Below are 26,764 nucleotides of genomic sequence, written 5' to 3' on the forward strand. Positions count from 1 at the left end.
GAGCAGAGCTTCTCAGGGACAGCCTATGGGGGTCATATGGCTTCCGGGGAGGGAGCCGGGGGGTTGGGGCATAGTGTCGGGCAGAGAGAGCCATAGACTGGTTTTCAGTGGAGTATGTGAATCCAGATCTTTCTGAACATCACGTCTTTCTTTCATTGGCCTCTCTGAGAAGCACCACATGGATGTATAAACTATAAATGGAGGGAGGGGACAGGGAACCGAGTGGGCTCTGGGGAAGGATGTGAGGTGTGCCCAGAGAGATGAATGGGGGGTCCTGGTTTGCCCCAGGATGCTGTTCAGGGCCTTGTTTGTCCCTTTCCTCCCCTTCTACTCCCCCCTACATATCTTTTTCCTCTCTCTCTGCCCCTTTCTCTACCCTTTCCACATCCTCTCTGCATCTGTTAGGAAACAGGGTTGAATTAGTTCATCCCTAAGACCTCTTCTTCCTGGCCATCCTTCAGATGAGGACCATTTCCTCACTGTGTGATTTTTGGGCAACTTCCTTCACCCACTTCAGGTCCTCAGTGGAGCTGCTCAGTAGTACCTGCTTTGTCCTGATGATGAAATGGAATAAGATAAGCCATGCCGGGCTTCCCTGGTGGCGCAGTGGTTGAGAGTCCGCCTGCCGATGCAGGGGACACGGGTTCGTGCCCTGGTCCGGGAGGATCGCACATGCCGCGGAGTGGCTGGGCCCGTGAGCCATGGCCACTGAACCTGCGCGTCTGGAGCCTGTGCTCTGCAACGGGAGAGGCCACAACAGTGAGAGGCCCGCGTACCGCAAAAAAAAAAACAAAACGATAAGCCATGCCTGGCTCATTATAGGCACTTAATGAAGGTTGGCTTTATTTGTTCCTTCCTCTTTATCCCTCTTTCTTTTCTCTATACTTTCCTTTTTTTTTTTTTTTTTTGCTTCTTTTCTCTCTTCCTTTTCTCTCTCCATCCTTCTTCTCTTTATCCTCCTTTCCCTCTCCCCACCCCTGTCTTTCTCTGCCTCCATAATAATACATTGTCAAGGCTGGGCCCAAGTCTTGTGTGGAGCTGGGGCTTTTGAGCGGAGGTGGACATGAGAGGCCCAGCTGGTAGGAGGTTTCCCAAGGCTTCCTGCCTACCACAGTGGCCCAGGTACGCAGAAGGGTTTCAGTGCAAAATTCTAGAAACAGTCTTGCTGATTCTCCTTCCTCTCCTCAAACCCCCTTCCTTTTTTTTTCCCCCAGAAAAAGAAACAAGGCCGAATCACATTTGATACTATGGACTTCATTGGAGAGTCGGTATGTATAGACAGCTCTGACCTTGCTGCTGGGATTTTTTTTTTTCTTGCATCATAGCCTGAAAGAAGCCCTGGGCTGGGTATCAGGATAGCTGGGTTCAGACCAGGTTCTGCCACCAACCCAGTGTGCCACCCTGACCTAGCTACTTAGTTTCCTCACCTATAAAATAGCTGATCTTGGTGATCCCTTTCAGTTCTGGCATCCCAAGACTGTGAGCCTTCCCCCCACCACCACCCAGCCAAACCCCAAACCCATGTTGCTTTATAGCTGAGCAGAACCAGCACGGGAGATCGCCTGTGCTTGGACCAGTGGGAAAACCGTAGAAGGCAAAGGAGAGGATGTGAGAGCCCCAGACAGAAGAGAAATAATCAGGGTGGTGGGAAAAGCACTGGCCTGTGTCTGAATTCTGGCTCTGCCCGAAACTTTCTGATAGATGCTGGGCACATCTGTCTCTCACCTGTGCTCAGGTGGCCATTCTGAGAAGGGAATGCCTTCATGTCATTTGCACTGTGTGATTTGTTCTCCGAATTTCAAGCATTATCTTCCTGGCTTCTCCCCACCAAATCCTGGATATTAAATTAAAATTTAAAATTTAATTTAAATTTTAAAGGGGCTTCCTTATTTATAGGGAAGATCTGAAGTTCTCACCAATGTAGACCTGACTTGACCCTGGCCTGGAGCAGCCATGCTGGGTTTTCTCTAGGAAAAGCAGGGAGAACAGAGCTTTATAACTGGTACCAGGACCACCTGTGCCACGCTGCTGCCTCCTTCTCCTTTGGAACCAAGGTGTGGCTTCTGCTGACTGCCTACCCTGGGCATAATCTAATTTCTCATGCCGCATTATATATGAAGCACAGTAAAGTCCTCCAAATTCTGAGTTTTCTTCAGTTTTCGAGACCAGCTAGTGTCTGACACTGTGCCCTGAAGGTTACCCAAGTTTCACCCTTCAGACAGGAGAAACTAGGGGTCTCTCTGAGAGCCACAGAGCTCTGGAGATGGAGGCAATTCTGTGCGTAGCAACAGAAGGAGAGAGGCGAGTACAGAGGAAAAGTCCATCATATAGGCAAGGCCTCTCTGCCTTTTGAATGAGTTATCACTGGCTCTGTCTCCAGCACAGAGATGGAGAGTAGAGACCCGATTTAAAAACCTGCCCTTTGAGTGACTGCGAATGGGTACCAGGTTTCTTTCTAGGGTGATTAAAAGGTTCTAAAACCCACTGTGGTGATGTACTACTCTGTGAGTACACTAAAAATTGATCTGTGCACTTTAAATGATGAAATTATTATGTTATGTGAATTACGTCTCGATCAAGCTGATACACACACACACACACACATTTATACATATATAAGCTGTCTCTCAGACAACACTGGAAAACTCAACTTCCATATAGTCTACTAATGCTAACCTTCTCAGAAAGAATCCTAAGAATTATAGAGGCTTAGAATCATAGACTCATTTATTATAGCATTTGTGAGACATTGGAAACAATGGGTACATTTCTAAAACATGTTTTAAAAAAAACATTGAGTGAAAAAAAGGCAAGTTGCATAAACGATGTCAGCAGTCTAACATTTATGCAAATAAAAATAAAACAATTCTATACATATTCTGTGGGCACACGTATAAGTATATAATAATATATATAAATGGTTAACTCTGGTGGTGGAGAGCAGGTCTGGGTTACTGGTGACATGGTACAAGGGGATTTTAACTATATATATTGTTCTGATTTTTAATGGAAAATAGTCATGTATTATGTGATTTTCAAAAATTTTATTTATGCATAAGAAAAAGGCAGGAAACAAGAATGCCGCATGTAAATGGCTTTTTCTGGGTGGTAGGATTATGGGCAGCCCCTCTTATTTTCCTTTACCCTTCCCGTATGCTAGATGAACACAATGAGGAGATGGCTGGCCTGAAGTGAGTGAGGGTGACAGCGTTGAGAAATGGTGTGTGAGAAACAGGCAGGGCTCTGTTTGAATACTATTCCCTTTTCCCCATTCCAGATATTTTTATGAGCTCCTAAGGTAGGCCTAGATCTGTGTCTGGTGGTGGGGAATACAGACAGCTGTCTGTGTCTGCAGGTTCCACATCCGTGGATTCAACTGACCACGGATAGAAAATATTCAGAAAAGAAAAATTCCAGAAAGTTCCAAAAAGCAAAACTTGAATACTGCTTGCAGACAGCAACTAGTTATTGTATTTGCAACTATTTACATAGTATGTACATTGCGTTAGGTATTATAAGTAATCTAGGGATGATTTAAAGTATACAGGAAGATGTGCAAATGCTACAGCATTTTAGATAAGGGACTTGAGCATCTGCAGATTTTGGTATTGGCAGGGGTCTTGGAACCAATCCTTCCTCCCCACCTTGTGGATACTGAAGGACAAGGATAACTGTGCTAGGTTGTGTAACATTCGCACCTTCCCTTAAGGAGATAATTAGGAGTTAAGGAGATGAAACTTACCCAGGAAGTTAATAACAAACTGTCACTTTTGTAGAAATCCACAGAAGGAGTCTCAAGGGTTAGGGGTGATTAGAAGGATTTCCTGGAGGAATTAGGGCCCTAAGTGGGCCCGAAAAATAAGTTTGGTTCATAGAAGCCAGAGGCATCTGTTTTGCCATAAATAGACCCTATGATAGAAATCCTAATGGGTTATTGATAGTAAGAGAGAGAAAGGAGAAAGATTGGATTCAGACCATAAAAAAGACCAGCACTTCCATAGCCCTTGCTCTGTGCCATGCACATTGTAAGCCCTTGACACGTATTAACCCTGCTATTTGTACGTATCGTTTCTGTTATCATCAGGTAGGGAAACAGGGGCTCCGGGAGAAGAGACTTGTGCCAGGACACACAAATGGGAAGTCGCAGGACAAAGTTCAAACCCAGGCACCTGGCAGCAGAGCCTGTGTGCTTTTAACCACTGTGCTTCACTGTCTTTCCGTCTGTTGTTGTGAAGATCAGAATTCTGCATCATGTCCCACTTTCCTTTTGCTTCTGTGACGGTTACTGTTATGTAAGACTGCCGATGTTCATTCCTTCCTTCCATAAATATGTATTTTGTTGAGTGCCCACTACAGATGAGACATTATTCTAGAGTGGGAAACAAGGTAGACAAGGCCACTATCGTGTTTATATTGGAGCTTATATTCTAGAGCACCTTTGTCCAATGGAACTTTCTGTGACCATGGAAATGTTTAGTAGTCTGCATTATCCAAAACAGTAGCCAGCAGACACATGTAGCTACTGAACCCTTGTCGTTAATGTGACTGAGGGGCTTATTTTTTATCTAATTTAATTTAAATTTAAGTAGCCACATGTGGCTGTTGGCTGCCATAGTGGACAGTGCAGTTCTACACGTGTGTGTGTGTGTGTGTGTGTGTGTGTGTGTGTGTGTGTGTGTGTGTGTGTGTGTGTAGGGTGGGGAAATGACAGATAATATCCACATTAACCAAAAAAGAATAAGGTCATTTCAGAAAGTATTAAATGCTTTGAAGAGAATGATTCATAGCTCACAGAGTGCTGGGAAGGGGGCCTGCTATTTTAGCTCAGATGATGCAGAAGGAACTCCCTGAGGATGTGGCACCATATGAGCTGAGAGCAGAATGAGGAGGAGGAGGCGGCAGCCATATCCATGTGAAAACCCAGGGGAAGAACATTCTGGGCAGAGGAAACAGCCCAAGCAAAGATCTAAAGACAGAAGTGAGCTTGGCATGTGCAAGAGATGGATAGAAGGCTAGAGAATGAGGGGAGAGGCAGGAGGAGAGGTTGGAGGGCAGTAGGCAGGTAGGGAGTCAGACCATGTGGGGCCCCAGGCTGTGGTAGGAGTTAACATTTTCTCCTAAGTGCAACGGGCAGCCAGGGAGGGGTGTTAACAACTCACGGTGCCATTTCCCCGGCAGGTAGGTGTGGTGAGCAAATGGGTAGATCTGCCCGCCCCCTGGTCCACGAGTCCTGGCTGCTGAGGGTTAGCTAAGAGTCTCTGTAGGCTCTCTTTGTTCCTTAGGCTCCCGGAGAACGCTGAGGTATAGGCTGAGGCAGGGGAGGTCTCCCCTGACTGAAGTGTGTCAAAGGGCCCTTGGAGCCCAGGGAGCCCCACTATTGACTTGGGGGCGTGGTCAATGAACAGCAGAGGTAGTATGATCAGTAGCTGGGGATACAGGCCTTGGCAGGTAACAAATCTAGGTAATAATCCTGCCTGAATGTCGTCATCTGTCAAAGGGAATAATAATCGTGCGTCGCTTCTTTAGGTAAAGATTCAATGAGACGGCGTGTGTAAGTTGCCTATCCCAATGCCTGGCACACAGGAAGCACTCATTACATGTCAGCCACTATTGTATGGGGAGTGGGCAAGTGTGAAAGAAGGACTGTGGGGAGTTGCCTGCTAGCCCCTGGGGGAAACTGCTGGGCCCTCTGTGTCACTTTGGCTCTCTCTTTCCAGGAGCACTTCCCTCCAAGGGCCATTCAGATCACGCAGAAGAAGCCCGCTTGGAGGACAGAGCGCGAGATCCAGTCCCTCTGTAACCTCCTGCAGGTTCTGGATAGTTACCAGAACTACTCGGAGCCCCTGCAGCTGCTCCTGGCCAAGGTCATGCGCTTTGAACGGTCAGTGAGGGGCACATCCCTTGGCCCCTGCGCTGGGGTTGGGCTGGGCAGGGCAAGAAGGGCCCGGCTGCAAAGGCCACGGCGGGTCTACCAGCCCCTCTGCGGGGTGTCAGCCGTGAGAAACCTTCTGTCACTTCACCTTGGTGCTCACCGTTATGACTGCAGCCCACTGTGTCTCAGCCATTCATTGAGAATCTACCCAGAATTAAGGAGTCACTGAGTCTGGAGAGGATCTGGTTGGAACCTCAGAAAGGATCTAGTCTAATTCCCTCATTTTTCAGATAAGGAAACTGAGGCTCGGGGGGGAAATTAGTCATCCTAGTTCACCCAGAAAATAAGTAGCAGAGCCGAGACTCAAATCCAGGCCCTAAAAGCCAGAAGGGATCACAGATGAGGTACTACATCCAGGTAGGAACAACTAGGGCAAGAGTCTGTGAACTTGGATGAGAAAAAATATTATATCTGTATTTTCATTAACCTCTGAAATTTATAATTTCCTTCAGTCATGAATGTAGGTAACAAACCACTGCATACTATTTATTTATTTGGCTGTGTCAGGTCTTAGTTGTGGCATGCAGGATCTTTCGTTGCAGCGTGCAGGCTTCCCTCTAGTTGTGGCACGCGGGCTTAGTTGCCCTGTGGCATGTGGGATCTTAGTTCCCTGACCAGGGATCGAACCCGCATCCCCTGCATTGGGAGGGGGATTCTTAACCACTGGACCACCTGGGAAGTCCCTGTATAATTTTTTTTATAAATAAAAAAATACAGGTATTATGACATATTCAAGTTGCTGCAGATTTCTCAAAAGATAATTTATATTTATCATGTCTTTGAAATGATGGTAGTTATTAGATCTGCTGCTGGCTCTTGTTTTTCAGTGCCTTAATAAAGAGGCACATATATTGCTATATCACAAACTTGGTTTTTTCTTAACTGTAATTCTAATGTATATTATTTTATACATTTAAAACATTGTTCTGTGAAACCTTCACCAGATTGTCAACTGGTCCGTGACACACACAAAAAGGGACCTTGTAAATCCCTTGTAGTAGAGAAGCCCAAGAGGTACATGTGAAAATAGTTATTTCCAGTGGCCTCAGGGGGGCAGCCTAGCAGAATATTTGAGGTAAGACCTGTCTTGAAATCTAAGATGTAAGGTCACTATAGGTTTGTGCCCTATCTTCCTTCATAGTGGTCACAGTCTAAGACATAACCACAACTAACTACGGATTACAGACGACCCTTTATGACCCACGCAGGGTCTGTTTCACAGGTAATAAGCCAGGAGGAGGGAACCTTCCAGCTAGCTTGGCCAAGGGAGTTTCACAGAAGAGGTGGCATTTGAACAGGTAGATTTGACAAGTGGAGGTGTAGACGGGACATTCCAGGCAGAGGGAACCATCTGCTTTGTTCTAGCCCAGTAAAGAAGAGAGGGAGTCACTGCTGTCTTTTTTTTTTTTTTGGCCTCTCCCTTTGCGGAGCACAGGCTCTGGACGCGCAGGCTCAGCGGCCATGGCTCACGGGCCCAGCCGCTCTGCGGCATGTGGGATCTTCCCGGACCGGGGCACGAACCCCTGTCCCCTGCATCGGCAGGCGGACTCTCAACCACTGCGCCACCAGGGAAGCCCCCACTGCTGTCTTAAAGTAAGATTCTATAGCAGGCAGAATGGCGTCACAGAAAGAAAAAGAGTCACAGGCTTAGAAGCTCTGGAATTTAATGCCCCGTCTGCTGTGTGACCTCAGGCAAACCACTTAACCTTTCTGAGCCTAGTATCCCCATGAGTGATATAAAGATAATAGTATGAATTTTACAGGCTTTTTGTGAACATCAGGATGTGGTAATTGTTAAAGCCCTCTGCTAGTTGCTGATTACTATTTCTGGGACTGGGAATTAGCAGATTAGATAGAATTCTTCCACTCACAAGCGACAGAAAACCCAGCCTAAGGGAATGCATTGGTGGCTCATGTATCTGAAAGCCCTGGGATAGTTCTCCAGCTTCAGGCTCAGCTGGATTCAGGGGCTCAGTGTCATCAGGACCCACGTTTGTGTCTTGTCTCTCTCCATCTCTTGGCACTTCGTTTGCATAAGCAGCTTATGCAAATGCAAATGCAAAGGAGAGTCTCTGTCTGAGACTCTCCCTTCATGGTGGCAAGCTGGCTGCTACAGCCACAGCTCCAAACTTCTAGCTTTCCAGGTTCAGTCCATTGGGAAGGAGAAAATACCTCTTCCCGGTCAAGTCAGAGCCTTGGGATTAGTTCTTTCTGAGCCAGGGTGATCTCACTTGAATCACCAGTGGGTTAGTGATGTTCTGATTGTCTAAAAGTCAAGAAAAGGTGTTTCCCCCAAAGTAAAATCAGGGTGCAGTTGGTGGAAAAAGGTGACCAGGTGCTTGGCAGAGAAAACAACAGATATCTGCTGTATGAGATATCTCTTCACTCCCAAAATGTAGGTTATGGTCTCTGAGGGTCTACCCTGGAATGAAGGCTGGCCTGTGCTCTCTCGTCCCCGAAGTGTTACTTCCTGGCTGAATATGCTTGCCTTCTCCCATCTAGTCACTGTCATCTGGGCTGTTGCCTCTTTCCTCTATTGATAAAGCCTCTGGTTTGTACATTGTCCTGTCTGTTGGAGCTTACTGTTCTTTCTTTGAATATGCCAGGCCTCCAGCCATCTCTATGCTTTTGGACATGGTGGTCCCTCTGCCTACGACACTCTTCCATCTCTCTGGCCACCTGGATGACTCTAGCCACCATCCTAGGGCCTTCTCTGGCCTTCCTAAACTGGTTTAAGTGCCCTTTCTCTCTGCTTCTGAATTAGCCTGTGCCTTACCTCTTTTAAAGCATTTTTAAACCTTATTTACTTCTTGTATTTGACCATAATTTTGAGAACAAAATTTGTATTTTTTATCACTACACCTGTTAGACACCATTGGTATTTGTCTAACTTACTGAATGAATGAAGTAAATAAATACTAAAAGAAGTGAGATTTGATTTGAACTTGCATTTGAAATACAGAAACTATCCTCCTCTGAGCTTAAGAACTGTTAGTTTGCTCTGAACCTGCGTACCTTTGCCCTAAAGGTTCCCAGTTGGATAGTGAGCTATTAGGGATCGTAATAAGATCATTTATCCATCTCTTTCTACGTATGCTCATCTGCATTTTACAGACAAGAGTAACTGAGGCTCAGAGAGGGGATATGAGTTGCCTAGTGTCCCACAGCTAAGGGCAAAACCAGGATTTGGATCCTGGTCTGACTCTAAAGCCAGTGCTCATATCATTTAGCTACTCATCCATTGCTTCCAGCATTTGTTCATTCATTTATTCAACAACTGTTCATTGCCTAAGCAGACTGACAAAGGCTCTGCTCTCCGGCAGCTTCCTCTAATGGAGGTGGGCGGCTGGACAAATGTTAGTGAAGGGGTCAAGCTTGGTGGGGATGGGGCTGGGCTGTTCTGAGGTCCCTTCTAGTCCCAGTCTGTGCTTTCATACTCCAGAGCAGAGAGCACGGCCCGTCCAGATCTCCTCCCCCTAGGGACCAGACTCTGTGTTGCTACCAGGTCAACTGGCCATGGTCTTTTCCCAGGTTTGGTCGCAGGCGTGTGATCATCAGGAAGGGCCAGAGGGCCAACAGCTTTTATTTTATCTACCTGGGCACGGTGGCCGTGACCGAGGACGAAGATGGCAGCAGTGCCTTCCTGGACCCCCACCCGACGTTGCTGCAAAAGGGCAGCTCTTTTGGGGTAAGCACGGGGGACGGGTCTGCGTTCCTGGGGTGGGGTTCGTGGTGTGACAGGACTCCTGCTACAACCTCTAGGCCAGGCCCAGCCCTGCCTTTCACTCTGTGCAGTCACTGCGCTGTTGTGGGTCACAGAGCCCTTACCTGTCAAATGCTGATCGAGTTGGAGCCAGTGATGTCCAAGTCCCACCACTTCGTCTGTGATGTTTAAGGAGTATGCTCCCTCTACAACCCCCTAGAGGTGCAGTGACTCCTCAGCAAGGCCTCTCCAGCTTCCTTTCTCTGCCCTGGTCAAGCCAGTTGCCTCTTTTTCCACAGGCAGCATATTAAGAGGGAGGGGCGTGGGCCCATAGAAGCAGGGAGTGAGCAGGGGCACAGGACGGTCCAGGGAACCTGCAGTCTGGGGAGGAGAGATTTCTCAGGGGAGATGCAAGCAGGGAAGAGGTGGTCAGGGCTGCGGGCAGAACGCCAGGGGTGACCTCTCACTTGCCTTTGCCCCTGTCTACCCAACAGGAAATGGGCTTTCTAACTTCTTCAGTGAGGAGGGCCACCGTGGTCTGTATGGAAGAAACAGAGTTCTTGGTTGTTGACAGAGAGGATTTCCTTGCTAATAAACTGGACCAAGAAGTTAAAAAGGATGCTCAGCATTGGTTTGAATTTTTTAGGTAACTCCATCAGCCAGCGTCTTCCCCCTGTGTGTCTATTAGGTGCCTTTGTCCTAGACCCAGTGGGGAACACTAGGTGCTGTTCTCTCTGCTTGAAATGCTCTTTGGTACCCACCTCCCACCCAACTTCTCCATCTAGCAAACTCCTAACATACCTTCAGGTCACAGTTCAAATATCCCTTCCTTATGGGATAGTAACAACAGGATAGCTAACATGCATTGAGCACTTGCTGGGCCAGGAAGGATGCTCAGCCCTTTGTACCACCCGTTATATCTAATCTCACATTCAACCCATGATGTTCTTTCTCTTTTTCTCCCCAGTTTACAGTGAGGGAAGCAAGGCTCAGGATGGTGATGTGTCCAGAATGCCTGATTCAGAGTCTCTGGGCTTCACCACCCCGCCTCACTAACCAAGCCCACCTACCCTCACTCCAGAATAGAGAGGGTGCCCCCTCAGTGCTTCTACCCTGTGTTTCTGTAAAGCCCCATCCAAACTGTAATTCTTGAGCATATAATACTTTCTTTACAGTTTATTTGTGCCATCAGACAGTAAGCAGCTCAGTGGCAAGGGCAGACCTGCCTTTTTCACCATCATCATCCCTGTGTTATCACAGTGCCAGGAGCATGCAGGTGCTCATTTAATTATCTTTAGTTACTTGCCTTGAGGAAAAGAGTGAAAATCAAATGGAGCATCTGCACTGGCACTGAGAATACAGGTTGTAGGGTTGCAGGGCCATAGAGAAGCGTGTTGAGCAGAGGGGTGGGCTGGAACTGAGAGAAAGCCATCTGCATGAAGGGGCTGCAGCCCGAAAAGGGAGGGACTCGGTTCTGAAGGGAGGGGCAGTTCATTTTTTTATACAGTGGAAGAAAAATAGGACCGTGTTCTAATCTCAACTCTTAGGCTTATCCACCATGGGACCCTAGATAGGTCACTTCACTTCTCTGGGCTTTAGTCTCCTGCGCAGTAAAATGGGGATAACAATTCCTCTCTCCCGAGGTCATTGTAAGAATCAAATGAGGTGATCGTGGGAAGTGCGTGGCTCAGTCTTGGCCCAGGAGGTGCTCCTTCTGTGGTGGCCCTGTTTTCCTCCTGTGTTTCCAGACCCTTCTCCTCCTTGGGCATGGCACTGACCCTGTTCCCCTTTGATGCCCTGGACAGAACTCGGTGCTCCCTCGCCTAGGTTGAGGCCTGAATCACTCGAGTTCAGAGCTCATAATCTGTTGGAGCTGAGAAGATCTAAGATGATTTTTGTTGGCAGCCCCGTGGGGCCACCTGCGAGGGAAGGGAAGCCCATGATCAGCGGTGTATGAGATTCAAGATCGCGGAAGGGGTGGTCACTGCCGGGTGGGCCTTTCACCACAGGGCACAAACAGGCCAAAAGAGGAGAGTCCAGACTTCCCCCATTCCCAGGCCCAGGGCTGAGGATTTGAAGCCAATAGGCTGGAGGAGACAGGGGTTGGAATGAGCTGCCCAAACCAAAGGTAGGGCCTGGACTGCTGGGCTGGGGGACAGGATAACCAGTGAGCTGAAGTGAGGAACTGTTGGGTGCTCCTTGGAATGGGAGTAGCTCAGTGGTAACAAGGTTGGCGGGGGATTCAGCCGGGAGAAGCTCCTGGAGGGAGGAGCGGAAGTGAAAGAAGCAGAGCTCCGATCACCCCGGGTGCGTCTGAGGCGCAGTGAGGGGAGCAGCTGAAGGGCAGGGCCTTGAGAAGAGGGCAGGGGAGCAAAGGACAAGTGACAGGAGACCGGCTGCAGGCTAGGCTAGCGAGCAGGGTGGGCGTGAAATCTTCCGCCTCAGGCCTTTGCAAGAGCAGGAGAACATATTCCTTTTCTGGAAATTGCTAAGTGCTGAGCCCCCTTGGTGACGGAGGGCGATGAAGTCTAACAGGCTTTTCCCCTCAGGAAGATGGATCTGTTTCACTCCTGGTCCGATGAGAAGCTCTGGAAGCTCGTAATGCTGGGGAAGATAGAGAAGTTCTCATATGGGCAGCTGATCTCAAAGGACTTTGTAGAATCGTCCTCCATCGTGTTTGTGTGTAAGGTAAGAGGTCTGGGGTGGGGTGGTGAAGCTGGGAAGAGCGTGCCTAATCTAATGTCCCGTAGCCAGGTGACCGGCAGAGCCCTGGTCTTCAACACGTCTTTTTCTGAGCGCCCATATCCTACTTAAAAAGGCAAAGGAGTGTCCATTGACAGGTGAATGGATAAAGAAGATGTGGCACATATATACAATGGAATATTACTCAGCCATAAAGAGAAACAAAACTGAGTTGTTTGTAGTGAGGTGAATGGACCTAGAGACTGTCATACAGAGTGAAGTCAGAAAGAGAAAAATAAATACCGTATGCTAACACATATATATGGAATCTAAAAAAAAAAAATGATGAACCTAGGGGCAGGACAGGAATAAAGAGGCAGATGTAGATAATGGACTTGAAAACACAGGGAGGGGGAAGGGAAAGCTGGGACGAAGTGAGAGAGTGGCATGGACATATATACACTACCAAATGTAAAGTAGAGAGCGAGTGGGAAGCAGCTGCATAGCACAGGGAGATCAGCAGTGCTTTGTGACCACCTAGAGGGGTGGGATAGGGAGGGTGGGAGGGAGGGAGATGCAAGAGGGAGGGGATATGGGGTTATAGTATGCATATAGCTGATCCACTTTGTTATATAGCAGAAACTAACACACCATTGTAAAGCAATTATACTCCAATAAAGATGTTAAACAAAAAAAAAGACAAAGGACACACTTTGGCCTCCCTCCCTCAGAGGGTTGCTGTGAACGTTAAGATATAGCTGTTATATTACAAAGAGGGCAGGTGTGGGGAGGGTACCCCCTTCTTCAGCTCATATACATGTTTATTTACAAACAGATACATATTTAAATTATGCATTTGGCTCTTGAATTTTGATGATGCCAGGTCACTTATTTATTTATTTATTATTTCTTTTTGGCTGCATTGGGTCTTCGTTGCTGCGCATGGGCTTTCTCTACTTGCGGCAAGTGGGGGCAACTCTTTGTTGCGGTGCATGGGCTTCTCATTGCGGTGGCTTCTCTTGTTGTGGAGCACGGGCTCTAGGCGCGCGGGCTTCAGTAGCTGTGGCACTCGGGGTCAGTAGTTGTGGCTCGCAGGCTCTAGAGCGCAGGCTCAGTAGTTGTGGCGCACGGGCTTAGTTGCTCCGTGGCATGTGGGATCTTCCCAGGCCAGGGCTCGAACCCATGTCCCCTGCATTGGCAGGCGGATTCTTAACCACTGCGCCACCAGGGAGATTTCCAGATCACTTTTTATAATTATAATCTCTAAATTGTAAAAGTAATACGACCACATTATACAACTTTCCAGGAAGAGGGACAAATGAACTCATCACCACAGAATAGATTTCCAAAATTGAAATTACTTAGCATCACCATTTTTATGACTCTTGGAACAAACTGCTTTTCACAAGGAGGGATCCACTTTCTCTAGCTCCCAGCAACACACAACTTTGCCAGTGCCACCAACCTCTGCCATCATTCTTTCAAAAGTTTTTAAATTTAATATGTGGCAATTACTGCCTCACTGAGGATTTAGCTTATGGTTTTTTCTGATTACTAGTGAGATTAATCATGTTTGTTTACTATCTGAATTTTGTGTTTTGTGAATTGCTTTATGTCCTTTGCCCCCTGCTCTGTAGGTTGATAATGAAAAGAAAATTTAAGGAGGTTGATATTGTCATTATTCCCATTTTACAGAGGTGGAAAGGAAGGTTAGGTGGCTTGTTCAAGATCACGCAGTTGATGAGGGGCAGAGGCAGGGTTCGACCCAGGTCTGTCTGACCCCAAAGCTCTTCTTCCCAGAAGCTGGGACTTGGGATTTGAGTTGACCTTTCCATCAATTGTTGACCCTGCTTGAATCCTAAGTAGTTCATCATCATCATCATCATAAGAGTCACTATTTTTTTTTGAAGCTCTTTGCTCCTGTGCTAGGAGTGCTACTAACATCATTAATCTTTTTTTGTTTATTTTGGAATAGGTAGTACTTCACATGGTTCAAAATTCAAAACGCTCACAAGAGTGATGTCTCCCTCCCCTCTCTCTCTCCCAGAGTATCCCTCCCCAGGGACCACCACCAGCACCAGTTTCTATGTCTCTGTCCTCCACATGTTCTCCCTCTATACAGGCAAATGCGTGTGTATATGTTTTTTCCTTCTTTTTCATAAGTGGTGTCATCCTATACAGACTGTTCTGCACTTTGTTGTTTCATTTAAGAGTATTTCTGTAGGTCGTTCCATGTCAGTACATAAAGAACTCATTCATTCTCTTTTACCACTCATGAGTATTTTACTGTACGGTTGTGCTTTATTTTTTTATATATTTATTGGAGTATAATTGCTTTACAATGTTGTGTTAGTTTCTGCTGTACAGCAAAATAAATCAGCTATATGTATACATATATCCCCATATCCCCTCCCTCTTGTGTCTCCCTCCCACCCTCCCTATCCCACCCCTCTAGGTCATCACAAAGCATCGAGCTGATCTCCCTGTGCTGTGCTATGCAGCAGCTTCACACTAGCCATCCATTTTACATTTGGTAGTGTATATATGTCAATGCTACGCTCTCACTTTGTCCCCGCTTCCCCTTCCCCCTCGGTGTCCTCAAGACCATTCTCTACATCTGCGTCTTTATTCCTGCCCTGCCACTAGGTTCATCAGTACTGTTTTTTTAGATTCCATATGTATGGTTGTACTTTAACCAGTTCCCTAATTGATGGATATTTAGGTTATCTCAACGTTTGCTATTTCAAACAGTGCTTTGATGAATAACTGTGCACCTAGTACCATTCTACCATAAATCTTCACTGTAGCTCTACCAGGAAGATATTATTCCAAGTTTGCAGATGAAGAAGTTGAAGCTAAGATGCCTTAAGAAAGGCCACGTAGCTAGTAAGTGGCAGAGCCAGAATTCTGCCCCAAGACTCCCATATTTAATATCTCCTGTATACCTGTTGCCTACATGTTAAGCCACCACAGACATTTGCCAAGTTTTTGCCAAGATCATGACACAGTGGCCCAGGCTCTGGAGGGATACAAAGGTGGAAAAGATTGGTTTTCTGGGGCTTCCCTGGTGGCACAGTGGTTAGAATCTGCCTGCCAGTGCAGGGGACATGGGTTCGAGCCCTGGTCCATGAAGATCCCACATGCCATGGAGCAGTTAGCCCGTGCACCACAACTACTGAGCCTGTGCTCTAGAGCCCGCGAGCCACAACTACTGAGCCCGAGTGCTACAACTACTGAAGCCCGCGCGCCTAGAGCCTGTGCTCTGCAACAGGAGAAGCCACCGCAATGAGAAGCCCATGCACCGCAACAAAGAGTAGTCCCCACTTGCCGCAACTAGAGGAAAGCCCATGCGCAGCAACGAAGACCCAACGCAACCAAAAATAAAATAAATTTATATATTAAAAAAAAGAGAAAAGATTGGTTCTCTCTCCTTATATATCTTCTCCACTAGATTCTGAGTGTAGACAAAGTTGTCAATGCCGACTACCAAGTGATTAGTACAAACTCTGTGAATTACAAGAATTCAGGATGGGGAACTCTCGAAAGGCTGAAGGCTCCAAGGAGGGCTTCCTGGAGGACGTGAGGTGGGAGATGAGCATTGAAGTATTGGGCCCTTAGACAAAAGTAGGGGGCAAGATTTGTTGTGTGCTGGAGCTGGCTCTTCCTGGCCTGAGAGAGCTGATTGTTAAGTTCTCAGGAATTTTGCAAGTCAGTACACATGATAATTATTAAAAATTAAATTATATAAACCTACAATTAACTATTGAAAACAAGGGTAATAACTACTGAAAAACTTATCATTTCCTGGATTTATTGCATTTTACTATTATCTATGCTCTTGAAGTTACTTTTGCCCATCGTATCCATATGGTGGAAATCTCTACCATTGTGCACATCTCTTCTCAGTTCCACGTGCAGTGACTTCCCATTGGTAGCTGAAAATCGACCATGGTGGGAGTATGTACACACACAATGGAAATAGGCAGACGCTCTAAGTCAGGTCTTGATTTATGGCTTTGCTTATTGTCTTAAGAAAGCTATAGAGAAAATGTTTATAATGCAGATTAAATTTCAAAGTGGGCTGGGTCTGTAGCCATTACATTGTAAAGAGCAGAAAATTAAGGAAATGTTTTCCAATATTTAAAAATGACTCATCATAGATTCATCATAGAAGTTATATAATTGATGAACAGGTGAAGTTCTGATAGACATAGTGTTAAAGCTAAAAGAGGTTTTAATTTAATGAATATACTTTATAAGAGGGTGAGAAATAGTTTACCAGTAGAGTACAAGTCAGACTTAATAATATTAAATTTATAGATTGGGATGCAAATTCATTTGTCAAATTATGGTTGAATTGTGACTATAGACTAGCCACTGATATGAGTTCAGCCAAAGTCAATAAAAGCATTCTGTGAGAATCGATTGGCTATACGGAATTTCCAATAAGAGTGTGGTATGTTTTATTATTATTTATAAATTGTGTGTAACACACCCTTCATAACAGTAAAATGTATAGACATGCATACATTTTACCCAAGAGCCGGTTGTTTCAGCATCACCAGGGATGTGTTTGTGTTGTGATTTTTGGGTTCAGTCCCAGAGAACAGTCAAGTCTAGCTAATGCAAGCAGGAAGGGATTTACTGCAGGATGTTAAATGGCTAACAGACTTACTGGTGAGGGGAGACCTGAAGAAACAGGCTCGACTGAAAATGACTCCCAAACGACTCCAAATCAGAGTTCAGAACTGGACTGTCACTGGTGCTGCTGCTTCTGCCAAGTTCAGGAAGCCACCGTCTCCACTAGCAAAGTGGATGTCCCACAGTTCCAAAACCAAGCCTTGCCCAGGTGTACTGGATTGGTGGAACCCAAATCACATCCAGAGCCTTAGTTTCAAGGTACCTTGCGAAATGTAGTGTTTGGTTTCCAGCCTCTACACACTACCACTAAAAGGGGATTGGATGCACAGGATCTGACCCAGAGGAGGGCGAGGATGAGGATGAGACCCTTGCCAGTGGAGGGGGGAAGAGTTTGATAAGTTTGGAGAATCCTGATGGTCATGTGAGGAGAGGTGGGAGAAAGCCTAGAAGAGAAACTGGTGGTGGAGAGCCCTGAAGGCCAACCTGAATAATTGGCCATTCTTTCTCCCCCTGATATCTGCTTCCTCTTTCCTAAAATATTGGGGTGATTGCCTCCAAAGCCAAGAATGCCATGTGTCTGCAAATTTAACTCTAAGCTCTTTTGATACTGTATAACCAGAAAAGATGGAGGAGATGAGCAGTAAGGGATATAAATTCAAGACTTTCTTTACTCAGTATGATGGTTACATCCTGACCAGCAGAATGTTCTTAATCTGGTTTAGCCTTCATTTCTTTATCTGTAAAATGGGACTGTGTGCTTACTTCATGAAGTCTGTGAGGATGAGATTAGCTCAGCACATGCTCACTCACCTCAGTCACCCTCTAACCCAGTGGTTCTCAAAGTTTTGTTGCTGGACCAGCAGCGACACCTGGGAACTCATTAGAAATGCAAATTCTCGGGCCCACCCAAGAGCTATTAAACCCAAAACTCTGGGAGAAGGGGCTCAGTAATCTGTGTTCTGACAACACTGACATCTGCTTCTGGGTGGTTCTGATGTGCACTAAAGGTGGAGGACCCCTGATCTAAGGGAAGAGTTTTCAAATTTTGGTAAGCATGGCAGAGTCCTGCCTCACCCCAGAAATTCTGCTTCATTAACTCTGGAAATCTGCATCTGAATAAGCGCCACAGGTGATTTCTAATGCTTGAACTTATTCTGAGAAAAATAATACAGATGTCACAAAGTGACAGCAGGTGGAGAGCCTCTTGCCTAGCAGATGAGTTGGTTTATCCCTTGTAGTGTTTTGCTAAAACCTGATTTAATTGTTAATGCGAAGATTCTATATAAAAGTTCTGATTTCTGGCTTCTTTTGAATATTCAGAAGATCAGGCTATGTTCTGGTGTGGCTCCTCTGGCTGGAGTTGAAGTGCACCTGCCACCTCTAAAGGGACTGTTCTTTTTTTCTCATTTTAATTTCCCACCTGACCAGCTGCTTAAATGTTCATCTGCTAAAAACAGTTGTCCCGACTCCTGTAGTTTACTGATATTGCCACTAGAGGGAGAAATCAGCATCGGGTGGCTGTGCGTCGTTGGGGTCGTGGCAAAGTTGGAGAACATGATTTCTGCTAGCATTGCAAACATAATTAATGCCCATAATCAACTCATTTTGAACAGTTTATCACTTGGGACCACATGGTGAAATTGTTTTTTCCACAGATACAGATGCGATTAAAGACACATGAGAGTCTTTCCAGAGAGAACTGCTCATGTGTGTTTCTCCAGTACCTGCAGTTCCTGGTGGATAAATGTTTGTTGAATGAATGTTGAAAAAAGCTCCCAGCACAATGCCTGGAATATAATAAGGGCTTATTAAATGTTTGATCTCTTCTTCTCCTTCCTGTTCAGCAGTAATCTATCTTGAACCTTAACCCTTTATAACGTGTCTTTTAGAATTCCTACTTAAAAAGATTAAGATTTTATAAAGTATGAAATGCATAAGAAAAATGACGTATCTTTCTTGCCTCTCAGATTAGAAAATATTAAAAGGGTTGTGAAAATCCAGTTGTCAATGTACTACAAAGATGTATTACAACAGGTTCTGTTATGCACTGTTGGACAGAGTGTAAACTTATCTAACATTTCCAGGGGCTTTCCTGGTGGCTCAGTGGTTAAGAATCCGCCTGCCAATGCAGGGGACACCAGTTCGAGCCCTGGTCCAGGAAGATCCCACATGCCACGGAGCAACTAAGCTCGTGCACCACAACTACTGAGCCCACGTGCCGCAACTACTGAAGCCCGCGTGCCTAGAGCCCACGCTCTGCAACAAGAGAAGCCACCGCAATGAGAAGCCCGCGCACCACAGCAAAGAGTATCCCCTGCTCACCGCAACTAGAGAAAGCCCACATGTAGCAATGAAGACCCAATGCACCAAAAAATAAATAAATAAAATAAGTAAATTTATTTAAAAAGAAAACAACTTATCTAACATTTCTGGAGGGCTGTTTGGAAATACGTATCAAAATTTAAAACATGCATAATACCTTTAGGAATGAATCCCAAGGAGACAGTCAAGCATAGGTATCGTATTAGGATAAACTGGATTAAGCCACAATTATTTTTAAAATCCTCAGATCTCAGTGGATTGACAAAATATATTCCTTCCTCCCACTACCTGATCATAGCAGGTCAGCAGGAAGCCTTACTCCTCATGTCACATGGAGACATGGGCCCTTCTTGACCCATGATTCAATGATCAGTAAAACAGGAGAAGGTAATATTGAGAGTCAAGTGATGGCTTTTATTTATTTATTTATTTAGGCCTAGCTGAGCGACTTGCAGGATCTTAGTTCCCCAACCAGAGATCGAACCCGGGGCCCCCGCAGTGAAAGCATGAAGTCCTAACCACTGGACCACCAGGGAATTCCCTGGCTTTTAAAGTTTCTACCCAAGATTATCACAAGTCACTTTGCTAAGGAAATTGGCCAAAGTGGTAAGAAGGCCATGCCTAATTCAAAGGGTAGAAAAGTATAATCCTGCCATGTGCCTGGAAGGAGAACTCAAGTACTTGCCTCAATGACCACTATGGGCATTAAGATGTAAGTACAAGGTTATCAGTTAAAAGTTGCTGTCCACTGCAGGTCACAGTATTAATAGTCTAGAATTAAGCAATCTAGTGCTAGAACAGCTGTCCTAGGAAGTCATCAAGAACCCAGACCCCTTCTAGCTTCTCCCTTCATCGTCCACAGTTTATGGCTTTCATCCTAATGGCGACAGTATGGCTGTTCCACCTCCAGCCATCACATCTGAGTTTCAGGCAGAAGGTAGTGGGAAGGATAACCATAGCTTTCCTTGGAGATTTATCCATCAGTCTTCCACTTATATCTCATTAGCCAGAATTGAGTCACTGCCAGCCCCACTGTCGGAGAGTCTGGGAAGGTGGTGAGTTTTTTTAAACTGGAGATTTTGTTGTCCTGAACGAAATCAGAGTTATATATAATACTGGCAAATTAGAAACAACTAAATATTAATCTTCAAAAATGTTTTCCTGAGGTGTAACATATATGCAATAAGGACCTCAAATCTAAACTTTTACAGCTTGATGAATTTTTACATATGTATACCCCTGTGTAAGCATCACCCAAATCAAGATAGAGAACATTTTCAGTACCTCAGAGGCTCCCTTATGTCCTTTCCCAGACAAAATGCCCCACACAGGTAACCACTCTTCTGACTTCTGTCACCACAGATTACTTTTGCCTATTCTTTAACTTTGTGTAAATGGAATCGTATCGTATATGCTCCTTGTGTCTGACTTCTTTTGCTCAACTGAATATTTATTTATTTTTAATTTTATGTAAATTATGGCATACATAGAATAATATGCAATCATTAAAAACAATAGCTTAGAACCATATTGCTTGGCATAAAAAGATGTCCTTGATATATTAATTGAGCTTTTAAAAAGGTTACAAGAGTCTGTTTTACATAAAAGGACTTATTTATGAAAAATTGTATCTATACATCTTATATGCTTAGAGAGAAGAGTTTGAAATAATATTCACCAAAGTGTTACCCTTGTTATTTCTGGGTGTTAGGATTAACATAGTTTTAACTTTCTCTATGTTCTTCTTTGTTTGATTTGAATATTTTTTAAACTTTTAGTTTTGGAATGATTTTAAATTTACAGAAAATTTGCAAGAACAGTACAAAGAATTCCTGTATAACCCTAACCTGGCTTCAACAATTATTAACATTTTGCCACATTTGCTTCTATATATATGTATATTTTTTTCCTGCCTGAATCATTTGAGAGTTAAGTATCATTCATCATATTCATTTACCCCTATATACTTAAGTGATTATTTTCTAAGATCAGAAATTAACCACAGAATAATTTTTGAAATCTAGGAATTTAACATTGATATAATATATAATCTATAGTCCATAGTCAATTTCACCAATTGTCCCAATAACATCCTCAATGGTGATTTTTTTTTTTTTTTAGTTCTCAGGCCTCTTTAGCTATTTGAATTTTTTATGATGAGTAGATAACATTTTCATTTTTAAAAAGGGCCTGAAACCACTTGCATTAAGCAAGTAAAACAAAAGAGAGCTTATCTTCAAAGCCTAGCCTACCTGGAGCTGGGGTTGACCCTTCTGCTCGTGTCTCTTGACGTGTCCAGGGCAGCTGTGAAGTACTGCAGTTGATAGACCTTGCGACCTCGCCCTTCTACCACAAGTGGGTCTGGCAGCACCTGCAGCTGATAGACGACAGACCTCCAAACACCCACCTCAAGGGTAAGCCGACATCCACATCCGGCAGCCCGCAGCACGGTAGGGGGTGCCTGATCCTGTGGGTTCTCAGTGCCTGGTCCACAAAATCTTAGAAATCTAGAGCTGGAAAGGCCTGGCAGGATAGACATCCTTCTTCTACCAGCTGTGGAAACCTGGTCCACGCGGCCGTCCGAGGGGAGGCTCCTGCCCACCCTTGCAGCCAATTTCAGCCTTTCCCTTTTGCTTCAGGTTCTCACAGGGAGAGGGGTGGAAAAAAGAGAGCTTGGAGCTAGACAGAGCCAGGTTTGAATACCACTGATTAGCAGGGTGATTTTGGTGAGTACTCAAGCCTCTGGGCCTGGTGCCCTGGGGTCTGTCGCTGGTGTCGTGGTTAAGAGCATAGGCCCAGGGCCAAGCTATGATTGAATTCAGGGTCCTTCTCTTACTAGCTGTGTGGATACTGGGCAAGTGATTCCACGTCCCTGCACACCGATGCCCTCAGAGTCTGTAAAATATGACTCATGGTCCCTGCCTCATAGGCTTGTTATAAAATTAAGCAAATGAATATATAATGCTCTTAGAACACTACCTAGATGCATTAGTATATAGTAGATGTTCACTCTCATCATCACACAGGTTACTAGGAGCGCTGAATCAGATCATGTGTGCACAGGGCCTGGGAGGTGCTCAGTAAATTTCAGCTCTCTTCTCATGTCAATTCTTTTTTTCTCTCTTTTCCATTGCTAATCCACCAGAGAAAAAGCCTCATCCCACACATTCCCCCCCCCAATTTTTTTTTTTTAACTGTGGCAAAATACACATAATGTAAAATTTACTATCTTAACCATTTTTAAGCACACAGTTCAGTGGTATTAAATATATTCTTTTTCTTACCTGCCTTCTTTTGGACTATTTTGTATGATGCCATTTCATTTTCTCTGTTGGCTTATTAGCTCTAACTCTTTGTCTGTTTATTTTAGTGGTTGCTTTATAGTTTGTTGAACATACCTTTAACTTATCACAGGCTACCTTCACGTGATATTATGCCACTTCACATACAGGATCAGAACCTTACGACAATATACTTCCATTTCTCCCTTCTCAGATTTTGGGCTATTGTCAAATATTCTACCTTCACATATGTTAAAAACCTTACAATACACAGTTGTCACTTTTGCTTTAAACAGTTATCTTTTAAATATATTTAAGTAATAAGAACAAAAGTATTTTATATTTACCTATGTGGTACCATTCCTGATGTTCTTCATGCCTTTGTATAGGTCCAGATTTCCATTGTACAATTTCCTTCTGCCCAAAGTATTTCCTTTAACATTTCTTTCAGCTTTTCTATGTCTAAAAATGATTTTGTCTTAATTTTTAAAAGAAATTTTTTGTTGGGTATAGAATTCAAGGTTAACAGGGTTTTTTGTTTGTTTGTCTGTTTTTGCTCAGTATTTTAAAGATTTGCATTAAAGTCTGTCTTCTGGCTTGCATTGTTTTCAATAAGAAGTCTGCCAACCTTCTTATCTTTGTATAACCTCTTTGCATAACTTTGTATATCCTTTGTACGTAATAATGCCTTTTTGCTATGGCTGTTCTCTTTTCTTCCAGTTTTATTGAAATATAATTGACATACAGCACTGTGTAAGTTTAAGGTATACAGCATAATGATTTGACTTAAATACATCATGAAATGATTACCACAATAAGTTTAGTGAACATCCATCATTTCACATAGATACAAAAGAAAAAATTTTTTTTTTCTTGTGATAACTCTTAGGATTTACTCTCTTAATAGCTTTTGTATATAACATACAGCAGGGTTAATTATATTAATCATGTTGTACATTACATCTCTATTACTTAGTGTTTATCTTATAAGTAGATGTTTGTACCTTTTTTAAAATTTTTATTTATTTATTTTTGGCTGCGTTGGGTCTTTATTGCTGCCCGTGGGCTTCCTCTAGTTGCGGCAAGCAGGGGCTACTCTTCGGTGCGGTGTGTGGGCTTCTCATTGCGGTGGCTTCTCTTGTTGCAGAAAATGGGCTCTAAGCATGCAGGCTTCAGTAGTTGTGGCATGTGGGCTCAGTAGTTATGGCTCACAGGATCTAGAGCACAGGGTCAGTAGCTGTGGCGCACGGGCTTAGTTGCTCTGCGGCATGTGGGATCTTCCCGGACCAGAGCTTGAACCCGTGTCCCCTGCATTGGCAGGCGGATTCTTAACCACTGTGCCACCAGGGAAGCCCCAGATGTTTGTACCTTTTGACCACCTTCATCCAATTCCCCCTCTGCCCTACCCGCTGCCTCTGGTAACCACAAATCTGATCTCTTTTTCTATGAGCTTGTTTATTTTTGAAGGGTAATTGACCCACGGCACTATGTTAGTTCCTGGTGCACAACATAGTGATTCGGTATTTCTGTACATGGTAGAGTGATCACCACTGCCTTGCCCTGGTTGGTTTAAAATTTTTCTCTTTATCAGTGGTTTTAAGGAATTTGGTCACACTGTGTCTTCACAAAATTTTTGTCATGTTTCTGTGCTTGGGGTTCATTTAGTTTTTTGGATCTTTGGGTTTATATTTTTCATCAGATTTGGAATGTTTTGACCATTAAAAAAATTTTTTTTCTATCTTTCCTTCTTTCGCCTCCACTTTGAGGACTCCAATCACATGTATATTGGACTGCTTGAAGTTGTTTCACTGATGCTCTATTAATTTTTCGTTGTTGTCTTTTTTCTCTCATTTTTGATCATTTTTATTGCTGTGTCTTCAAGTTCAGTAGTCTTTCTTCTGCATTGTCTAATCTGCTATTAATCCCATCCATGTATTTTTCATTTCAGACCTTGCAGTTTTCATATCTAAAAGTTTGATTTGGGTCTTTTTTTTTTTCTTAAATAATTTCCATGTCTCTGCTTAATATACACACAATTTCCTCTTTGGAATACAATTATAATAACTATTTTAATGTCGTTGCATACTAATTCTGTTATCTGTGTCATTTCTGGGTCAGTTTCAGTTTATTGTTTTTTTCTCTTTATATGGTTCATATTTTCCTACTTCTTTGCATGGTTGGTAAGTTTTCACAGAATGCTAGAAACTGTGAATTTTGGGTGCTATGTATTTAAAAATTCCTGTAAATATTTTTGAGATTTGTTCTGGGATGCAGGTAAGTTACTTGGAAATATTTTGATCTTTTAAAGACTAGCAGTTAGGCTTTGGTAGGTAAGATCAGAGCAGTGTTTAATCTAGAGCTAGTTTTGCCCCATTCATGAGACAAAGCCATTCTGAATATTCCACAGGTGCCCATGACTTGTGAGGCTTTCTATTCTAGCTGTTGAGAACAGGAACTATTTCTGGTCCTGTGTGAACTCTGATTATTTATCTCTCTAAACATTTTGGGTGGTTCTTTCCCCAGCCTTGGGTAGCATTTTTTATCTATTACTGCATAACAAATTATCCCAAAACATAGTGACTTGAAACAATATTTATTATCTCTCAGTTTCTGTGGGTCAGAAATCTGAGCATGGCTTAGCCAGCTGCCTCTGGCTCAAGTTCTGTCGTGAGGTTGCAGCTGTCTGCCAGGGTTGTGGTCTCATCTGAAGGCTCACTTGAGAGGGACCCACTTCCAAGTTCACTTACGTGGCTATTTGCAAACCTTGGTCCCTCACCTTGTGGGGGTCTCTACAGGGCTGTTTTATGACACTGCAGCTTGCTTCCCCAGGAGTGAGAGAGAGCAACACAGAGTATACCCAAGGCAGAAGCCTTTTAAACCTAGCCTCAAAAGTGATATCCCATCACTTCTGCTATATTCTATTTATTAGAATCAAATCCAGCCCACACTTAACGGGAGGATAGTACACAAATGTGTGGCCATCAGGAGGTGGGAATCACTGAGGGCCATCTTAGTGGCTGCCTAACCACTGGTGGTTTCCTAACATCATTCATGTATTGCTCAGTACTCAGCTGAGACCAAAGGGGACCCTCGGAAGATCTTCAGAGTTCTCTCTTTGTGCAACTCTCTCCTCTCTGGGACTCTGCTCTGTGAACTCCAGCTGCCTTGTCTTCCCTGGACTGACTTCTGTCTCATTAATTCAGAGAGATTGCTGGGCTCCTCCTGGGTTTCCCTTTCCTGCACCATTGCCCAGAAGGTCTCCAGGTGGTCGGCTGGGGCAATAGTAGGGCTCAGCCCGTTTGTTTTCTATCTTGCAGGGATAATGGTTCTTCATGGCGTGATGCCCAGTGTCATGAAAGCCACGTTTTTCATGTATTTAGCCCAGTATTTTATTAGTTTCAGGTGGGAGAGTAGTCCCTGTTACTCTGGCTGGAAGCAGAAGTCTAGATCTATGGTTCTTAATAGCTGAGTTTTATTCTCTTGTATGGATATACCACAATTACACCAATTACCTTTTACAGATATTTTGGGTTATTTCCAATTTTTCGCTATTACCTTACTGTGATGAATTTCCTGGTGTGTTTATCTTTGCATACTTGTGCACAAAAACATATTGGATAAATTCTTAGAATTACTGGATCAAGTATTTGGTCCAGTGTGTACTGGCTATGCACATTTAAAATATTGATAAGTATTGCTAAAATGCCTTCTGAATAGGTTGTACTTAGGGCTTTTTTATATATGCTTTGTTTTTCTAGGCCTACTCCTTGTGTAGTTCGAGTTTATTTCTATTAACATTAATTTTAATACTAACACTGGAGAGGTTTTTTTTTTTTTTTTTTGGTCGTGCTGCACATCTTGTGGGATCTCCATTCCCTGACCAGGGGTTGTACCCAGGCCACGGCAGTGAGAGCCCAGGATCCTAACCACTAGACTACCAGGGAACTCCCAGAAGATGTTTTTTAAATCAATATCATTAAGGTTTCATTTTCATACAATAAAAGACACACATTTAAAGTGTGTAGTTCAATGAATTTTAACAAATTTACATCTGTTGTAACCACCACAATCGAGTTATAGAACATTTCCGTCACCTCCAGAAGTTCCCTTGTGCCCCTTCCCAGTCAATCCCTATCCTTCACCCCTGGCCCTGGGCAACCACCGATCTGCTTTCCATCACTATAGGTTACATTTGTCTTTCCT

The 26,764-nt window shown here is 44.2% G+C and overlaps 1 protein-coding gene across 4 annotated transcripts in view; it reads left to right on the top strand.

The window, feature by feature from the left end:
* Nucleotides 1-26,764, top strand: part of CNBD2 (cyclic nucleotide binding domain containing 2) — a 74,057-nt gene that overhangs the window by 18,842 nt on the left and 28,451 nt on the right. For 3 of the 4 annotated variants that reach the window (XM_030830711.3, XM_030830709.2, XM_030830712.2), the window contains exons 4-9: nucleotides 1,215-1,268; nucleotides 5,718-5,881; nucleotides 9,464-9,620; nucleotides 10,130-10,281; nucleotides 12,185-12,323; nucleotides 21,580-21,694. In XM_030830711.3, the coding sequence (XP_030686571.1) occupies nucleotides 1,215-1,268; nucleotides 5,718-5,881; nucleotides 9,464-9,620; nucleotides 10,130-10,281; nucleotides 12,185-12,323; nucleotides 21,580-21,694 (781 nt within the window). The remainder of the gene's footprint in view (nucleotides 1-1,214; nucleotides 1,269-5,717; nucleotides 5,882-9,463; nucleotides 9,621-10,129; nucleotides 10,282-12,184; nucleotides 12,324-21,579; nucleotides 21,695-26,764) is intronic. The other variant, XM_060284610.1, reaches the window with a different exon arrangement.

This window comes from Globicephala melas, chromosome 15 (genome assembly GCF_963455315.2).
Source record: "Globicephala melas chromosome 15, mGloMel1.2, whole genome shotgun sequence".
NCBI classification, from domain to species: domain Eukaryota; kingdom Metazoa; phylum Chordata; class Mammalia; order Artiodactyla; family Delphinidae; genus Globicephala; species Globicephala melas.